Source organism: Aquarana catesbeiana, linkage group LG01 (genome assembly GCF_042186555.1).
Source record: "Aquarana catesbeiana isolate 2022-GZ linkage group LG01, ASM4218655v1, whole genome shotgun sequence".
Taxonomy (NCBI): Eukaryota; Metazoa; Chordata; class Amphibia; order Anura; family Ranidae; genus Aquarana; species Aquarana catesbeiana.
The window spans coordinates 881691952-881710958 of NC_133324.1; the positions used below are offsets into that span (position 1 = coordinate 881691952).

Genomic DNA, 19007 nt, shown 5'->3' on the forward strand with positions numbered 1-19007 from the left:
AGACACACAGAGGCACGCCTCCTGCTCTGCAGCTCTTATTGGCCTTCTTATGACGCATCCCCCGTCTCTTCCTGGCAAACTCTCAGGAGAGTGAGAGAGAGAGTTGTGCATGATGTCATAAGCCTAGGCTTTTTACCAGACAGGAAACAGGAAGTGGGCTGTATATGGTATTTACTGGCAGAAAAAAAATGTTTTACTATCCAAAGTTAAAACAACAAGGGCAGAAGATTTAATAGATGGAAAGATGAAAACATTACTAAAGGTCTGCTTTAATTCTTTATGGCATAGATTCAACAAGGTGTTGGAGACATTCCTTAGAGGTTTTGGTCCAAATTGATATGATAGCATCACACAGTTGCTGCAGATTTGTTGGCTGCACATCCATGATGAGAATCTACCATTCCACCACATCCCAAAAGTGCTCTATTGGATGAGATCTGGTGACTGTGGAGGCCATTGGAGTACAGTGACCTCATTGTCATATTCAAGAAACCAGCGGTGAGATGATTGGAGCTTTGTGACTTGGTGGAAGGAGCCATCAAAAGATGAGTACACTGTAGTCATCAGGTCAGTCAGGTAGGCCATGGCGTTTTAACAATGCTTAATTGGTACTAAGGGGCCCAAAGTGTGCCAAGAAAATATCCCCCACACCATTACACCACCAGCCTGAACCGTTGATACAAGGCAGGATGGATCCAATGCTTCATGTTGTTTACACCAAATTCTAACTCTACCGTCTGAATGTCACCGCTGAAATCGAGACTCATCAGACCAGGCAAAGTTTTTCCAATCTTCTATTGTCCAATTTTCCTATTCTTAGCTGTAAGGAGCGGCACCCGGTGTGGTCTTCTGCTGTTCTTCAAGGTTCGATGTGTTGTACATTCAGAGATGGTATTCTGCATACCTTGGTTGTAATGAGTGGTTATTTGAGTTTCTGTTGCCTTTCTATCATCTCAAACCAGCCCATACTCCTCTGACCTCTGACACAAACAAGGCATTTTCGTCCACACAACTTCCGCTCACTGGATATTTTCTCTTTTTTCAGACCATTCTCTGTAAACCTGAGAGATGGTTGTGCGTGAAAATCCCAATAGATCAGCAGTTTTTAAAATACACCAACAACCATCACACATTCAAAGTCACCTAAATCACCTTTTTTTCCCATTCTGATGCTCAGTTTGAACTTCAGCAAGTCATCTTCACCACATCTAGATGCCTAAATGCATTGAGTTGCTGCCATGTGATTGGCTGATTAGCAATTTGTGTTACCAAGCAATTGAACAGGTGTACCGAATAAAGTAGCCGGTGAAGGACTGTGCCATTGACTCTCCTTTTTGGACTGCCAGTTATTATCACTACTCTGAGCTCTGTCCCTCATGCTTGCCAAGATATATAACCTCCTTTCCAGGAAACTTGAGTTTAATTTGCAGGGACTAGTTTCAGGGAATTATATTAGTAGGAACAAAATTAATTTTTATGAGTTTTGAAGAAACATAAACAAGTTAAAAAAAAATATTCTTTTGGCTTTTTTTTTGTGTAACAATCCTTTGTAATTTTCTGTCAAACCTGTATTCACTCTGAGGTACATCTATACACACACATACACGTAACGTTATATGATTTGTAGCTCCAGACAGATTTTATTTATCACAGTCTAGAAGGTTCCTCCTGAGACTATGAGAGATATAACGCACTTGTGTCTGGATACATTTGTCTCCCGGTGGTTGTCGGCCTTCCCGGCACACCGCTCCCCGTACTTTAACTGCAAATAAAAGTGGTCAATATTTATATTGTGCAAACCGCCATTCTTCCCTCCAACTGCCTCTTTGAGGTACTTAACGTTTCCTCTATTGATTTTTCTCCGCAGCTTATCGATATGTGACATGCCAGATTCAAAACTGCTCTGACAAAACACGAACATTCCCATTCAATGGGTACATTGATCGCAATTCTTTAACTGTACAAGATGATTACATCTTTCTTAGGGTAAGTGGCATAACATTAATATTGCTTTGAGCACTTGAATGATGGGTTATTAAATAATGTAAGTGGAGCTCAAAGGGAATTTCAGCTCTACACAAGTTTTTTTGGCTGTATAAAGGTCATATTGATGGAATCGTGTAACTGAGCCATTTTGTCTTCCTGCTCTGCTATAGCAGATCGGCGCATACTGTAATAGCAGCAATCCTGAATTGATTCCTTAGGCTATGTCCTTTGCTACCTCCACATCCATTTGCAAAGTTGTGTTCTTTAAATGCTAATGAGCTGTAGATAAGGGGAAATAATTGGGAATAACCATATCTCTCGCTATACATGTTTATTATCGTAATGAATATCTTTAATTAAAAATGTGAGTGTGTTCATATAAAAAGCTGCAGAATGCTTTTATTTTTTCTTTAGGTCCCCTAAAGACAGGGCATTTATTCAACGGGAACTTGAGGGAATTCAGTTCCAGCACCTCCAGCACTGAATGTATGTAATGGAAAGGGGTGCTGGGGTGTTCTGGATAGCTGATGCTGACTGGTGGGGGATCGATGCTTTGGGAAATCTATTTTTGCGGGGGTTTATTGTTGCTAGGAAGGTCTATTGTTGCTGGTGGGGGGTCTGTTGTTGCTTGGGGGGGGTCTTATGTTGCTGGGGGTCAATTGTTGTTGGGTTGGATCTACTGTTAGAGGGTCCAATGATGCTGCCTTCTAGGAAATCTTTTGTTGCTGGGAGTTATTTTGTTGTGGGGGGTCTCTTGTTGCTGTGGTGAGCCATTGTTGCTGGGGGATCTATTGCTGCTGCATGGGGTCATCAACAAATTCCATACGAGACTGGAAGAGAGAAGAGGTAAAGGGCCATAGGGCCCTAAATCGGACTTTACAGGCAAAAATGGACAATGATATAGTACAAAAATATATTTTATTAACAATAAGTCATATCAAACAGGTCAAGTAAAAAAGAATTAAAAACATACGATAGGCTTATGATAGTAATGAGTATCTAGTGTAAACAAGACAGTGGACACCAAATAAACGACAGTGAGCCCCTGTGCGCCAACACGTTTCGCTGTTTTGCTTCGTCAGGACACACTTAGAGTTAGTTGAAAGGAACAGGTCTCACTTGTCAATATAGAAATATCTCCACATGGAGAGCTCCCAGATGATCACCCAGGATTCATTGTGTAAAGCAGGAGGAGACACCGAACCTCAAGCTACTATGGCCTGTTTAAATATACCTATGGAGCCTACATAGTTATACTGACTGTGGGCAGGTATAGGAGAGTTTGATATATCCAGTTTGCAAGGAATACATATCTGTCCATATGGATTGTTGCTGAAGCCCCTGTTACTGTGGACTGATAACAGGTGGAAGGGTGTTGTTTGTTCTACCCTTCTCCTCTCTATTACTCTCCCCCTTTAATTTTTTGGATACTGCATCTCCTTCCTCCCTCGGTGAACCATATGAGTCTATATTCACTGCCTCCTGCTTTACACAGTGATTCCTGGGTGATCATCTGGGAGCTCTCCATGTGCAGATATATCTATGTTGACTAGTGAGACCTGTTCCTTTCAACTACCTCCAAGTGTGTCCTGACGAAGCAAAACAGCAAAACGCGTTGACACACAGGGGCTCACTGTCGCTTATTTGGTGTCAACTCTCTTGTTGGATACACTAGATACTCATTACTATCATATGCCTATCGTATGTTTTTAATTCTTTTTTTCCTTGACCTGTTTGATATGACTTATTGTTAATAAAATATATTTTTGTACTATATAATTGTCCATTTTTGCCTGTAAAAAAACAACTAAGAAATGAATCATGAGTGTATGCTACAGGCCCTCTAACCTGAAGGGTGAGGAGGAGACCAATCACCTCTCACAGGTAGAAATGGGGGCAAGGTAAGGCGATGTTATTATTATGGGGGACTTCAATTATCCAGCTATTGACTGGGCAGACACAACAGCTCACTCATCTAGGGCTAGCCATTTCATGACTGTCTTGAAGGATAATTCTATGTGTCAATTGGTGGATGCCCAAACTAGAAATAAAGTTGTGTGAGACCTGCTAAGTACAAACAACACAAAGCTGAATGCAGAAATGGTAAATCACAGGAAAAAGAGACATGAGGGTCTCTTCTATCTAGCAATGTGTTTCTGTAGGGTTTAGTTTGGTTCATTTTTCAAAGGAGTTGAAGCGTGGGTACTTCGGGATTGCATTGATACACAGAAACAAAGAAGAGCAATGGCAGAAAAAAGCCAAGTAGTTATGACCATGAAGTCTGCTCTTTTTGCTCTTTTTTTGTTTGTTTTTTAACCACTTTTTGTTTTTTGCAATAAAAGTGAAAAAACAGGAATTTAAAAATAAACCAACAAAATGTTCTACTTTCTGCTATAAAACATTTCCAATAAAAAATCAAGAAATTTCTTCATAAATGAATTTAGTGTATTTAATTGCTTTGTACGAACGTTAAAGCGTCTACAAACTGTGGTGTATATAGTGGATTTTACGCAGCTCTGACACTATACTAGTAATGGCGGTGATCAGCAACTTATGGTAGGACTGCAATAATGTGGTGGGCAATCTGGCGCTACTTGGCGCTGGCTGGGAGGTACACTAACTGACTAACTCACATTGACTTCAATAGTGACACTATCTATGCTAATACTGTACACTGTCACTGTACTAATGACACTGGCTGGGAAGGGGTTAAAATCTAGTGGCAATCAAAGGCTTAACTGTGTGCCTAACAATGTGTAATATGTGCTGCTTTGCTGGGAAAAGAAACAGATAGATCACTGTTCCCTGTACACAGAGGTCTGTGTTTTTGTAAACACAGAATTCTGTGTGTGGTTGGCCACCGCCGATCAGCTGACTTCAGCCAAAATCATTGGCTGAAATTAGCTGAAGCACGTGCTGTGTCCAATCACAGCACAGGTCGGCTGGGGGCGCGGCCCGAACCTAGAAGAAAGGCTGTGATGTACAGGTACATCACCCGACACGGAGCTGCTGCTCGCTCGTACTACAGCTACTATGGGCGGGCGGCAAGCAGTTAACTTTATGACTGAGTGTAGATCAATATTTTACTCAAGTATGTTTAAATTCATTTAATATTGACTGATTCACTGCCTCTGCTGGAAGTCTATTCCAAGCATCAAATATTCTTTATGTAAACTACTAGTATATATTTCTCAGGTAGAGACATTCAGCTTATTCCTAATCCCCCGGCTGCTGATAATTCTTGTCCCCCTTGGCAGATACTGTAAAACAGCAGGGATGGGGTGGATTTTCTTTCCCTGCAATGCAGGGAATGAAATCCATCAGATCCCTTAGTAAAAACAACATACATAGTACACAAAACACTGGTTAGGCACACGTTTAACCCTTTGATCGTCCTAGATGTTTAACCCCTTCCCTGCCAGTGTCAGTACAGTGACAGTGCACATTTTTAGCACTGATCACTGGTTATCAGGAAGTGTCAAAAGTGTCAGTAAAGCCTCGTACACACGATCAGATTTTCCGACGGGAAATGTGTGATGACAGGCTGTTGGTGGAAAATCCGAGCGTTTGTATGCTCCATCGGACAATTGTTGTCGGATTTTCCACTGACAAATGTTGGATCGCAGGTTTTAACATTTCCCGCAGACAAATGTCTGTTGTCAGATTTTCGGAATGTGTGTACACAAGTCCATCGGACAAAAGTCCAAAGTACAAACACGCATGCTCGGAAGCAAGGACGAGCTGGAAGCGGTCGGTCTTGTAAATTAGCTTTTGTAATGGAGAATTAACATTCGTGACGTGGCAAATTATGAAATCTAGAAATGCAGCGCACAATTCTCTTCTTCTTTAATGGGATAATAATAAAGCTGCTTTGCTGGTGATACTGATGGAGTTATTGCAAACAAATTTTCAAAGGCTTTTTTTTTTCTAGTGATATCAAAAATAATATTATTATGCCTTTTTTTTATTATTTATTTATTTTTTATTTTATTTAATTTTTTTACCATGTATTGTGCATTAAAAAAAAGAAAACAAATAAAATTAGACATGCTATCTGACAATAGAACTTAACCAAAAAATGCATTCTAAGCATCCAAAAATCTAGAAAATATAACAAATCAAATCATTATTATTCTACCAAAAAATAAAATAAAAGCCTCATGCATGTGTCCTGCTTCTTAATATAGGGGGTCAACAATGCCAAGAGTTGGTGAAAGCAGGGGTCCGTCATCCGGAGATAATTCCGAAAATCATCCGGATTATTCTCCTGTTGCTCCCGCAGCAAAGGCATATGACATCATTGGTCACGATTAATAAAGCAACCAATTTTTGGTCCAAGAAATCCTCCTCCTCCTGTTCCTGGACTGGACTTGGGTCAAAGCAATAACTCCAAGGCCAATAATAAATAACACGTTATCTCCTCCGATTGCACAACATGTCTGGTTGACTAACGGCCTTTCAGAAACGAACTGAAAAGCACGAACTGAAAAGCGCTAAATGAAAAGCGCAAATCAACACTCACCAAACTACTAACACAAAATTAGCAGAAGGAGCCCAAAGGGTGGCGCTAAAGAGTTTGTTGGCCGACAATTCCTTGCCGTTTGTATTCAAGACAAAATCCAGGCACATGCCTTCGGACAAAAGTCTGAGGTTTTGTCTGCAGAAAATCCGATCATGTGTACGAGGCTTTAGATGTTAGACTTTAGGGATTTGCATTACATTTTTGCACAAAACATGTTTTTTAGGGGATGTATGATTTTTTGGAAGCACTGGATTACTTAATTCTTTCTGTAAAGAAAATACTTTCTAAGGTTCGTTTTGAACGTTCCTTCTGCTAGTTTGAGGTCGTGTCCCCATGTTCCTGAGCTTTATATTAAACATACTGCCCTCTTGAACCTCATCCCCCCCCCAACTCATCACCAAGCCACCTAACACGGCCACGCTAAGCCAACACAAATAGTACATTATTACATTACCACTAATGGAAGGTGATTACATCTCTGGCTAAATAACAGAGGCCAACTATCCATACTAAAGGGAATAAACAAACACCCCAGAACCATCCCCCACCCCCCATTCAGTTCTGTTCCTTCATCCCAAGGGTCCCTTAAAAAAGGATAATTAAGTGCCCCCCCATGTGTTTAAAGGTTGCAATCATGTCTCTCATGACATGTCTCATGTCAGATCATCTGTAAATAACATTCTGTGAGGATCCATAGCTGGAATCAATGGCAGCCTCTTTTGCTATGCAGACATTGTCAGCGGATAGGTGTAGCCAGTCTCTGATGTCTACCAACTGAGCCATTAGGTAAGCATGGACATTTGAGAATACCAATCCTGATTTATAATGAAGAAGTTAGAAAGTCTGCAAGCAAACAGGAGAATGGTAATGTTGCATAGAAAATGGTAAGTGGAAATAGGCAAACAGCATTAGCCAGGATATTAATATAAGAACTATTGGCTATACTTTTCTACTTAATGTATATGGTGCTGAGCAATTCTCCAGAGCTTTACAAGGTAAAAAGACAACTCACATCTCAAAGGAGCCTCGCAATCTTATATCCCTGCTACAATCACTATGGAATGACTGTCTGATTCAGAACAAAATCTACAGCAGGGGTGCTCAACCTTTTGAAGAGCGAGGGCCACTTAAGTGTTTTGGTAACTAACTGATTGTGGGCCACAATGAACTATGGGGTTTTTCTGCCCCCCAAAACGCAAATATAAATGAGCCATTACTGTCCTGAGCCCCCTATAAGGCTGCTTTCACACTGATGCACTGAAGTTTACCCAGTGCACCTGCAGATTTCCTGTGGGTTAGCTGCACTTTGCCATATGCTTCTATTACATCTTGTGGGTGTGGTGCAATTTCTGAAAGCACAAAAAACTACTGTATTCAGGAATTTTGGTGTTCTTTCAGAAAGCGCACCAAATCCGCAAGGATATAATAGAAGCCTATGGCTCACTGCCGCTAACCCACAAAAAAGCCGCACGTGCAGTGCATGGTGAAAGCGGCCAATAACCCTTTTTTATAAGTGCTAATATGCCCATTGCGAAAGCGCAGTGTATGTGATGTTTAATACACTGACCTCTACTTCTTCCAACTTCTCCTGGCATCTCTCTCCAGACTGCTAGAAAGGTACCGGGCGAAGTGCAGTTGGTATCACTCTGCCTGGGACAGGGGCTGGCGCTACCGAAGAAATATTAGCTCATGCAGCTCCGACTCCCTCTGCTGCTGCCTGCTCCCTCCTCTGCCAGCGCCCGCTCCATGCACTCTGATGCTCTTGGATGTCAGGTTGGCAACCCAATGATTGTGATCTGGACTTGCCAACCTGCCATCCCAGAGCATGGGCATGTGCTTTCCTGTTTAGAGATCGCGGCCCACATCAGAGGGCTCCATGGGTCATGGGTTGGGCACCCCTGATCTTTTGGATGAATAATATGGATTTGAAGCTTTGGAGGTTGAGGCTCATGCTCCTAATGCTTATCTTATGGATGAATTGGCTTAAAAAGTCAACGCAAGTGTCTGTTTCTGGACTGGAAGTATTAATGGGTTCTTATAAGGTTACCTAGAATCTCTCCCCAGTTTCAATCAGACATGGTTTTTAGCTAAGAATGAAAATCATTGCCTGCTGAAATCCATAAGCATCTTACTCAAGTTAATCACGTTTCGCGGTTCAGCTATCCTCACACTGTCTCCTTTATAAGAAAACGATCAACTTAGCAAGCTCTATAATTGACTAAAAGGGTTTAGCGTAAGCAGCAGGACTGACTACCCCTGGGGATTATATTTGTTTTACCAGCATTGGCTAAATTACAAAATGTTATGTTTACTTAATACCTTGAATCTACACACACGTATATGTGAATACCAAGAACTCAGTCTTAATACTAAACCCTTAAAACATTAATTTGTATTTCCTGTGGTAGGTTTACTGAAGATCCAGGCATCTTAATCCTATTTTCGTTTTTCCGTTCCATAGAATCCTGTGGGGAAGAAGATTTAAAATAACTGTTTAAAAAAACAGGAGCACTTACACTGTGACAAAAAAAAGAAAAAAAAACATCTCATATAATACTGCAAGACATCTTCTCTCAGTCATGTGGCATTTTTGCTAGAGCCGGCATTTTTTTTTTTTCAGTTTTGGATGGGCAACAGTTATGCTCTAGGTGATGTTGGAGAGAAATTATCTCTTTCCCTCTCCATTTTAAAACATGAAAAGAAATAAAAGGAAGTGATGTCTCCCCAGGGATGATAGAGACCACTAAAAAAAACTGACAGAGGTTCTAATGCTTTGCCACTCTTTCTAAACACCAGATTTTGTGTTTTGCATCGCTTAAATAGAAGCAGAAATGTTGTCAGGAATTGCGGGTGGTTTTCACAAGATGCATGTAGAGGTTGATATACTAAAACTATAGAGTGCAAAATGTGGTGCAGCTCTTCATAGAAACCAATCAGCTTCCGAGTTTTGAGCTGATATTAGAAGCTGATTGGCTACCATGCACCAGATTTTGCTCTCCAGTTTTAGTAACTCAACTCCTCAGTTCTACCAAACACATACTATACATGCAGCTTTTAAACCAAAAAATGTGGACAGTATGTATTCCAAATGAGCCATTATATAGCAATGTCTGTGTGTACAGCGTAGACATGCACACATAGGTGTCCTGTATACAAGCTTAACATATTGTGCATGATTACATACAGTTTTATTCATTATTAGTGTTCAAGTAGACTGCTAACACTTCTTCAATACCAGTATACTGTTTTTCTGCAAATTCTCTAACACGTGAGCCTGCTATGTTTGGTGGGTCTCATTATGGGACAACTATAGTGCCAAAACATATAACAGCTGCGCCTGCAAAGTAAAACAATATAGGTAATGCATTATTATAAATGGTGCCTTGGGGATAGCATATTGTGGCTCCAGCTCGGCATCCCTTCATACAGTAGGTTCAGATACCATCTGGGAGAGGCAGATCTGTGCACTATCCCAAGTTACACATTATACATTAATTACACTGTATTAATTAATGGGAATTGTAATATACTGGGAATAATTATATTCTCAAATTATCCATTACAGAATATACATGGCCATCTCTGTCCAAGCCAGGCAGTATTATGGAAATGACTGTACACATTACAGACAGCAGTTCACTAAGTAATTTAAAAAGAAATCATATATAGTAGATTGTAAGCTCTAAGGAGCAGGGCCCTCTGATTCCTCCTGTATTGAATTGTATTGTACTTGTACTGTCTGCCCTAATGTTGTAAAGCGCTGTGTAAACTGTCGGCGCTATATAAATCCTGTATAATAATAATAATATATAGTATATACATAGTATGTGACTAATATGTCTTGCCTTTTACCAGCAGATCATGACCATTTCACAGTGGGAGCAAGTTTTTTTTTTTTCTGTGTAGAATGTTGCCCTTTTGCATAGTCTCTAGGCACCTGGAAGTAATAAATGTCCTATGTATTTTTTCATATTTTACTGATTACAAAGGATCTTTAGAAGAGGACTTCCCAAATGGGAAAAGAGGGACAAATATTGAGGAGAAGTACAGAAGAGACAACTATAGAGTAATCATTTCCAATCCAATTGATATGGTAGATAGATAAATTGAAGAGTGGTAATGAGAGGTTTTGACACACATATGGGGAGATTGCAAGATGCCCTAGAGCAGTGGTCCCCAAACTGTGGCCCGGGGGCACTTTTCCTCCCAATGATATAAGACACTACAGGGTTGATTTACTAAAGGCAAATAGGCTGTGCACTCTGCAAAGTGCAGTTGCTCTCTGCAAGTACAGTTGTTCCAGAGCTTAGTAAATGAGGTAAAGCTTCACTTTGTAAAGAATACCCAATCACGTGCAAGAAAAAAAAAAAAAAACACGTGCAAGGAAAAAAAAAAACAGCATTTTTGTTTGCACATGATTGGATGATGGAAGTCAGCAGAGCTTCTTCTCATTTACTAAGCTCTGAGCAACTGCACTTTGCAAAGTACACAGTCTATTTGTCTTTAGTAAATCAACCCCATATTTTATCCACAATAACAAAGGGGGGACTGTTTCTCCCACTGACACCAATGATAGGGCACTATTCTTCCAACTGACACCAAGGATGAGGAACTATTCCTTCCCCTAGTACCAAAGATGCATTGTTTACTCCAGGACAATTTCTGCTCCCAATGGCCCCAGTCCAGCCTTCCTAAGGTCTGAAGAACTGTAAACTGGCCCTTAGTTCAGAAAGTTGGACAATATCTCCCTATAAGGTTCTGATCGCACTCAAAAAGTTAGGGGAACTTAAATTTATCACCTCATTGTGGTCTGGCCTGGTGTGTCGGTAAGGTAATGAGGTTATAAACCTTTTAGAATAGAGCGTACCAAAGGCACTCCCTGGGAAGGATTGTGGGTTGAATCCTTTTTTTTTTCTTAATAGAACAACACAAGACACTTTATTCAATAAAGTCCAACTCCGGGAAACGTAAAGGTCTTCCCTTGAAATGGGGCTGCGCCTGCACTGCAATGGCTCTATGCTTATTTATGTCTAGGGGTCCGAAAAAGCAGCTTTACACATAAATCAGGGTTAACTGATACCGTGTCCTTTGCTGTACCCCAAAAAATGGATTTTACTAGTAAGTCAAAACTCCTTGTTTTATTAATAAATTCCTTCAAATCTTTCATGACTCTGTAATGGTCACGTTCTCTGGAAGGTGTTCATGTTGTGACTACTTCTCCAGATATTGGCAGTGCTGAATGAGAACTGTTTAGGTTACAAGGGAAAACAATTTGTTAGTACTGAATATATACGTATATTCAGTAAAAACAGTCATGTGAAAACATAAGAACATACCATGAAAACTGTTGACTCTGTCAACATATTTGAACAGCTAAGCACAGACATGCATTCATTCTCAAAATCTAAATTAAGGAAAAATAGATTTGAGACATGTAAAAAGTAAGTGGACTCCTACATTTACTTCCATTTTAAAACCATAAAATTAGAATCTGGTATTTCAGACTAGGTGCCAGTGATTAGAACCTTCTTAGAGAGTATGCAGATTTAAACCTAATATTTAGAGTATAGTGTTATCTATAGACATGCATGGTTTCATTCATGCGGGGAGAATGTGGAGCCATCCATTTAAAACTTGAAATTGAAATAGAAGGGAATATTTCAACACAATAATAATCTGAAGCATAGTAGCAATTCTACCAATGAATGGCTCAGAAATGGGATAATGTACTGGTCTAGTCAAAGCCCTGATCTGAATCCCATTTACGTATAGTGGGGGATTTGAAAGTAGCAGTTCATATAAGGAAACCTATAAACATCTAGCAAGTAAAATAATGAGGAGTGGCCAGATATTTCACCGAATCAATGTCAGAGACAGGTGGGCAGTTAAAGAAAGCGTCTACGATAAGTAATTTTTCCTAAAGGGGATAACACCAGCCTCAGAGGCCAAGGGTGTAGTTACTTTTTCATGGCACACTATTATATCTATTTTTTTTTTTAAATATAATTGAAAGGGCACATTTTCCTTGTATTTTTATTTAAGCATGTCATCTTTATTTGTAGACATCATTTAAATGAATATATGAATATCTAATGTTTGCCTAATATATATATATATATATATATATATATATATATATATATATATATATATATATATATGCCTTTACACACACATGAACTTTAATGGCATCCCAGTTTTGGTCCATAGGGTTCCATTTTGAGTTGGCCCACCCTTTGCAGCTATACCAGCTTCAAATCTGGGAAGGCTGTCCACAAGGTTTAGGAGTGTGTCTATGGGAATGTTTGACCATTCTTCCAGAAGCGCATTTGTGTACGATGTGATGTTGGACGAGAAGGCCTGGCTCGCAGTCTCCGCTCTAATTCATCCCAAAGGTGTTCTTTCGTGTTTGATGTCAGGACTCGTCCATGTCATTAAAGACCTTGCTTTGTGCACTGGTGCGCAATAATTTTGGAACAGAAAGGGACCACCCCCATATTGTTCCCACAAAACTGGGAGCATGAAATCATCCAAAATGTCTTTGTATGCTGACGCCTTAAGAGTTCACTTAACTGGAACTAAGGGGCCAAGCCCAACCCCTGAAAAACAACCCCACACCATAATTCCCCCTCCACCAAATGATTTTGACCAGTGCGCAAAGCAAGGTCTCATAGACACGCTCCTAAACCTTGTGGACAGCCTTCCCAGAAGTGTTGAAACTGTTATAGCTGCAAAGGGTGGGCCAACTCAGTATTGAACCCTACGGACTAAGACTGGGATGCCATTAAAGCTCATGTGCGTTTAAAGGCAGGCATCCCAATACTTTGTGATATAGTGTATATATATATATATATATATATATATATATATATATATACTGTACAGTGGAACCTTGGTTTACGAGTAATGCAGTTAATGAGCGTTTTGAAAGACGAGCAACTTTTTTTTTTTTAATTCTGACTCGGTTTGCGAGTGTTGTCTCGCAAAACGAGCAGAATTCTAGCTAATGGGGTGTGCAGTACCACATTTGGCCAGAGCTGCGGGGCGCCAGGGACACTTGAAACATTCAGAAATACTCAGAATCACTCAGAAATACTCAGAAACACTCAGAAATACTCCGTTCCTGAGTGTTTCCGAGCCTTTCTGAGGCTTTCCGAGTTCAGCCGAGCTTCCCCGAGTATTTCCGAGGCTCTCCGGCGCCCCCCAACCTCTGGCCACATGCGGTATTGCATGTAATAGAAGTCAATGCGGAACTAATTATCTTTGTTTTCATTGACTTCTGTGGGGAAACTCGCTTTGATATACGAGTGCTTTGGATTACAAGCATTCTCCTGGAAAGGATTATGCTCGTAATCCAAGGTTCCACTGTATATATAAAATTAAGCTGTCACTTAGTAAAATAACCTCCTCAGTAAGCCAGAACTGAAATCCAGCATGGAACCTTCAATTGAGTTTCAATGGCAATATATCAAAGGATCCAATACTCTGACTGCATTGCAATGTGCACTTTTTGAAGCCTTGTTCAGGTAAGTATATGTTCTGCTTTCCCTGTCAATAAATAAGCAGCAACCTTCAAAAATGTCAAGATATATCATAAAATCAGTTTGCCCCATAAATCAGCTTAACCTAATTAATTTTCCATAAGTTGTCCATCCGCTTACTGTTACTTCTTGAATTGCTAGTTTCTGTCAGAATAAAGAATTTAAATCAAAAGTGTTACCAGCAGCAGATAAGAGTAATTCATTTTTCTTGATGGCTGCGGTACCGATATGAGCTTGGACAGTGATGGATGGTTTAAATGGCTGCTCCCTTTATAAAGTGCAAAATGTGAAGATATGATGTGGGTATGAGCCATTAATAAAAGCAGAAGGAAAACACAACTTCTGCTGTTAGATGGGAATTTACAGTTACTGGGCCCTCTGAGCATTTAACCCTTCTAGGAGCAGCAAGGTGCTGCACTGTGTAGCAACATGGCCTTCTAGTGCTGGTTTCTACAATTAATTCTAAACAGGGTAACCTGCTACGAATTCCGCCTGTTGTACATTGTCCTGTTCATGCACTTCTAGCTGTGCCACGGGGACAGGAAAGCTGAAGGAATCTCTTCATGGAAGATACATACCGCAAAACAATCCTGACTGAGGTGTTTTATTGCTATATGTGATTTCCTTTCACTTACTTAGGTCACAAGACTTGACAAGAGTTTCTTAAGCCTCGTACACATGATCGGATTGTTGGCCAACAAAGCGTCAGACTTTTTTCCGAAGGGCGTGTGCCGGGAACTTGTCTTGCATACAAATGGTACACAATTGTAGGCCAACAAACACGAACGTAGTGAGGTACTATGAGGAATTTCAGCTCTTGAGCGCCACCCTTTGGGCACCTTCTGCTAATGTCGTGTTTGGTGAGCCTTGATTCCGAGCATGCGTGTTTGTACTTTGAACTTTTGTGTGACAGACTTGTGTACACACTATAGGAAAACTGTTGTCCGCCGAAAATTTACTGGCCTGCCATCCAACATTTGTTGGCGGAAAGTTGGATAACAATTGTCTGATGGAGCGTACTAACGGTCGGATTTTAGACACTCTGTCATCACACAATTCCCTGCCGAAAATACAATCGTGTGTACAAGGCTTTAGCCTTCCCCACAGTGAACAAAAAAATTGTTCCACTTCATCTCTCTGACAGATGTAAGCAGCCAGCAGGTGATTCGGCCCACCGTTGTCCATCCTCAAACAAAATGGCCCATCAATAGAGAATTCCAGCAAAATTCTTGACTTCGGTTAAATTCTTGACTTTTGGTGCCATAATCTGTGTGCACAGTAGGATGGGTCCTGTAATATTTTGATCTAGGCACATTTATTTGGTATGGCTGTTGGGACACTGCATCATTGTCCCCAGCGGAGTGTTATGGCAGAAGTTCAACCACTTACTACAAGAAAATTGTATCCAGACTGCATGCAATAAGCTATTATTATCAGAATTATTTTTATCTTATCTAAAAACAACTGTATAGTAGTATTGTTTTGGACTAATTCACTACACTTTGCTCTTTTACAGACAACTGCAGGAAACCAGAGCAAGTATTATGTGTCATATCGTCGAAATGACTTTGTGCAGATGAAACTACCAAAATATGCACTTCCAAAGGTAAGCCAATCAGTTGTTTCAGGGGGCAGCAACAAAGCTATATAGTAGCATTACTGCCAAACTCTAGATAAAATACTCAAAGGAATCACGATACTCCTTATTTACAGAAGTCCTTATAAAGGAGGAGTAGCTAATATCCAGTACAAGGCACACCTTGAAAAATTGTGTCTCTTCCCATCCCAATTAACATTTTCTGATTGTCGGTTTTGTTACATAGAGCTGCAAAGGGGAAGCCTGATGAGTAATGGTGCTTAGCTTTTTTTTTTTCTGCTGCAGACTGTCTCTGCTATGGCATCTGAAAAGGAATTGGTATCCAATATTGAGGGGGGGGGGGTGGTTCTGGCAGCACTGTCTGTAACAAGAAAAATTCAATCTGGCACCTTACCATGGTCTACTATCCAGCAGTTAGCTTAGTATTTCATTGTCATCAGCAGAAGGGACAGGTTCTCAAAAATGCAATTGTGTTTTATATGGGGACAGTAGGATCTCTTCAGCCTCTGTATTAGGTGGCATGATGTCAAACAGAAAAACATTCTAATTCTAATGAGGTCTTAGAAGCCACTACCTTACCATCCATTTGAGTTTCAAATTATCATGTAATCATCACAGAATGCATTGACGCATTTTACACATTCGTGCTTACTAAGGCTCTATGACAAAGCATGGATGTGCGAAACACATCGAGGCAGCAAGGCATTCTGTGATGATGCTTGAAACTTTAATAAGAAGCTTGCTGGTGCCTGAGACCCCCATCACATTGGACAATTTTTCTGCAATTTCTCTGTTCTAGAATAAATGATATACAAAATATATTTTTATATGTAATAGTGAAAAGCAGTATTTTTAAAATGTCCAGAAATTCTACAAACTATTCAATTATAGAAATTGCCATCTTATTTTCTTTGCAGATGTGTATATTTTTAATACAGTGCTTTTTGTGTAGTAAAACTTTTGGTGTCATTCAGGAAGGTAAAAAGCTGAAAATCATACAAGGCTGTGCACATGATTTCTTTCTGGTACAAAATTTTTTATTAAAAAAAATGAGGAGAACATGACAAAATGTGCATGCAAAACAAATAAGTCCCACGCAGGGGACAACAGTAACAATGTGATAAAGTGATCTCAGAATGGTTACATACATTTTAAAATGTACAAGGCTATAAACCAACTACCTCCAGCAAAAGGTTGCACATGGTTTCTTTGAGCCTGGTGAATGGCTGTTTAGGCAATTAAATCTGAACTGAGGAAAGCAGGGGGTGTCAAATGTTACCCTCCACTCAGAAATACCAATATTGGTCTGGGTTCCAATGGAGGATTAGGGGAATGGCTGGAGGCTATGGTAAGTAAATGTTTTTAAGGGCACATAAAGAAAAAAGAACTCATTACTTTGCCCATTATATAAGAGAAGAGAGTACTAGGCCACAGTCACTCAACTCCAACCATAATGCCTGATTCTGATAGATAAACAGGAAATCGAGAGGGCCCTAATTTTTGTGCAAATCCAATAGGTTTATTGAAGATTTATGAAGTAGGCCAACATGTTTTGGAGATCTGTGCCCCCTTTTCACGGCTAATTAGTAAAACATCATTTTATGTACAAGTTAGACCAGTATAACCTCACTGCACAGATCCCAGAATCGAGTCAACCACCTTCTTAAGTCCTCAATATATATTTTAGATTGTTAACGAGATTGGCATTCTCTTCTGTATCAGCTGTATGGACTGGTGTCTTATTCAACCTTTCCAGCTATGTATCCCCTTTGGACATAGGCATTGCCCCTCTGGTTACAATGGAGTGCTTGTAGTCTTGTACTCTTTCTTATCAAGGAAATACAGCAGAGTTATATGTTCCTCTATCCCATAGGATGAACATCCTTTAGCCTAACTTTATTATATTATTCTATGCCCTCAAGATCTTAAAGCAGAGCTAAACCCAAAAGGGGAATCTCAATTTATCTGCCTCTTCCTCCCCTCCGCTGCCACATTTGGCACCTTTTGGGTTTGACAGGTACCCACTCCCACTTACGACTGAGTTTGCCGCGGTAGGGACCCAGCTGTGAAGCTGCCACAACTTCACAGCCGGTTTCCCTTAGTGGAGATGGTGGTGGCAGCCCCCGATAGCTGATTGAAAAATTGGCTCAGGTGAGGACACTCCCAAAGCACAGCGTGCTTCGCACATGTGCAGTAGGAAACTGTCTGTGAAGCTGCGAGGTGGCAGAGGCAGCACCCTAGAGCCGACTGAAAAATCGGCTCGGGTGAAGACACCGCTGGATTCCTGGACAGGTAAGTGTCCTAATATTAAAAGCCAGCAGCTACAATATTTGTAGCTGCTGACTTAATTTTTTTGCGCAGGAGCCTGGAGCTTCTCTTTCATTTTCTTCACTGTGCCCAGTATGGGAAGGTAAAAAGTGTAGCGTGTGAGTATAAATCACTGTGATGGTGAAATAAATTTCATATCAATAGATATGAGCAAATGTGAAGAAAACAAGTAAAATACAATGTGGTAAATCGATGATATTTAGTGACTATAACATAATAAAGTCCAAATACTGCTGAGCGGAAACAAAATAAGTTCATAAATGGAAGTCCACTCAAATGACTGAGATGGTATCCTCTGTGGCAAATAGTGAGAGTGATGTAAACACAATGATGACTGTATAGCACGGCAGATAACAGGCAACAGATGTACATTCATCAAATGGAAAGTAATGGATGGGTACTTCTTACCGGATAAGGTGGGCACACGTGTCGTACGACAGTGGGCCAGTCAGGCATATGTTTTGATCCAAAGTCAAAGGCTCATCAGTCTTCCCAACTGGTAGAAGGACGGAATCCATGAGGAAATCCCTTCAGAGGTAAGCGTTGTATCGATCGGCCAATACGGGATGCAGGTATGGTAACCGAATATTCAAAACTCGAAAATATTCAAAATATTCTAAAATGAACTCTGATGGTGTTTATTCATTTATTCATCTATTTATGACAATCACACAGGAATATAGATTTAAGTATCTAATGCAAGCGCACACATTTTTTTCTTTTTAATTTTTCACCTCATTGATATTTGTGGTTTTTGTTGCAGCTGCAGTCACACAAATTTTTGCTTGGTAGCGCAGGTTTTCTTTCTTTTTTTCTTCTCATTGGTATTACATACTAAGTATAGGCAATACGACCTTCCATTTATCATTAATAAAATTCTATTCTGTATGGCCAGAAAGTCACTGATCCTGACTTCACACTGAAGTGGAGTTCTCCACTTTGCCCCATCCCTTTTTCTTTTTTCATTTTTTTTTAATCAAATTCTATTTATTTATTTTATTTTTTCTTTACAAGTACAGAAAACTGTCATACA

General features: G+C 40.1%; 1 protein-coding gene across 2 annotated transcripts in view; it reads left to right on the top strand.

Moving 5' to 3' along the window:
* Window positions 1-19007, top strand: part of SORCS2 (sortilin related VPS10 domain containing receptor 2) — a 1340427-nt gene that overhangs the window by 1024840 nt on the left and 296580 nt on the right. For both annotated transcript variants that reach the window (XM_073610686.1, XM_073610693.1), the window contains exons 7-8: window positions 1868-1986; window positions 15566-15655. In XM_073610686.1, the coding sequence (XP_073466787.1) occupies window positions 1868-1986; window positions 15566-15655 (209 nt within the window). The remainder of the gene's footprint in view (window positions 1-1867; window positions 1987-15565; window positions 15656-19007) is intronic.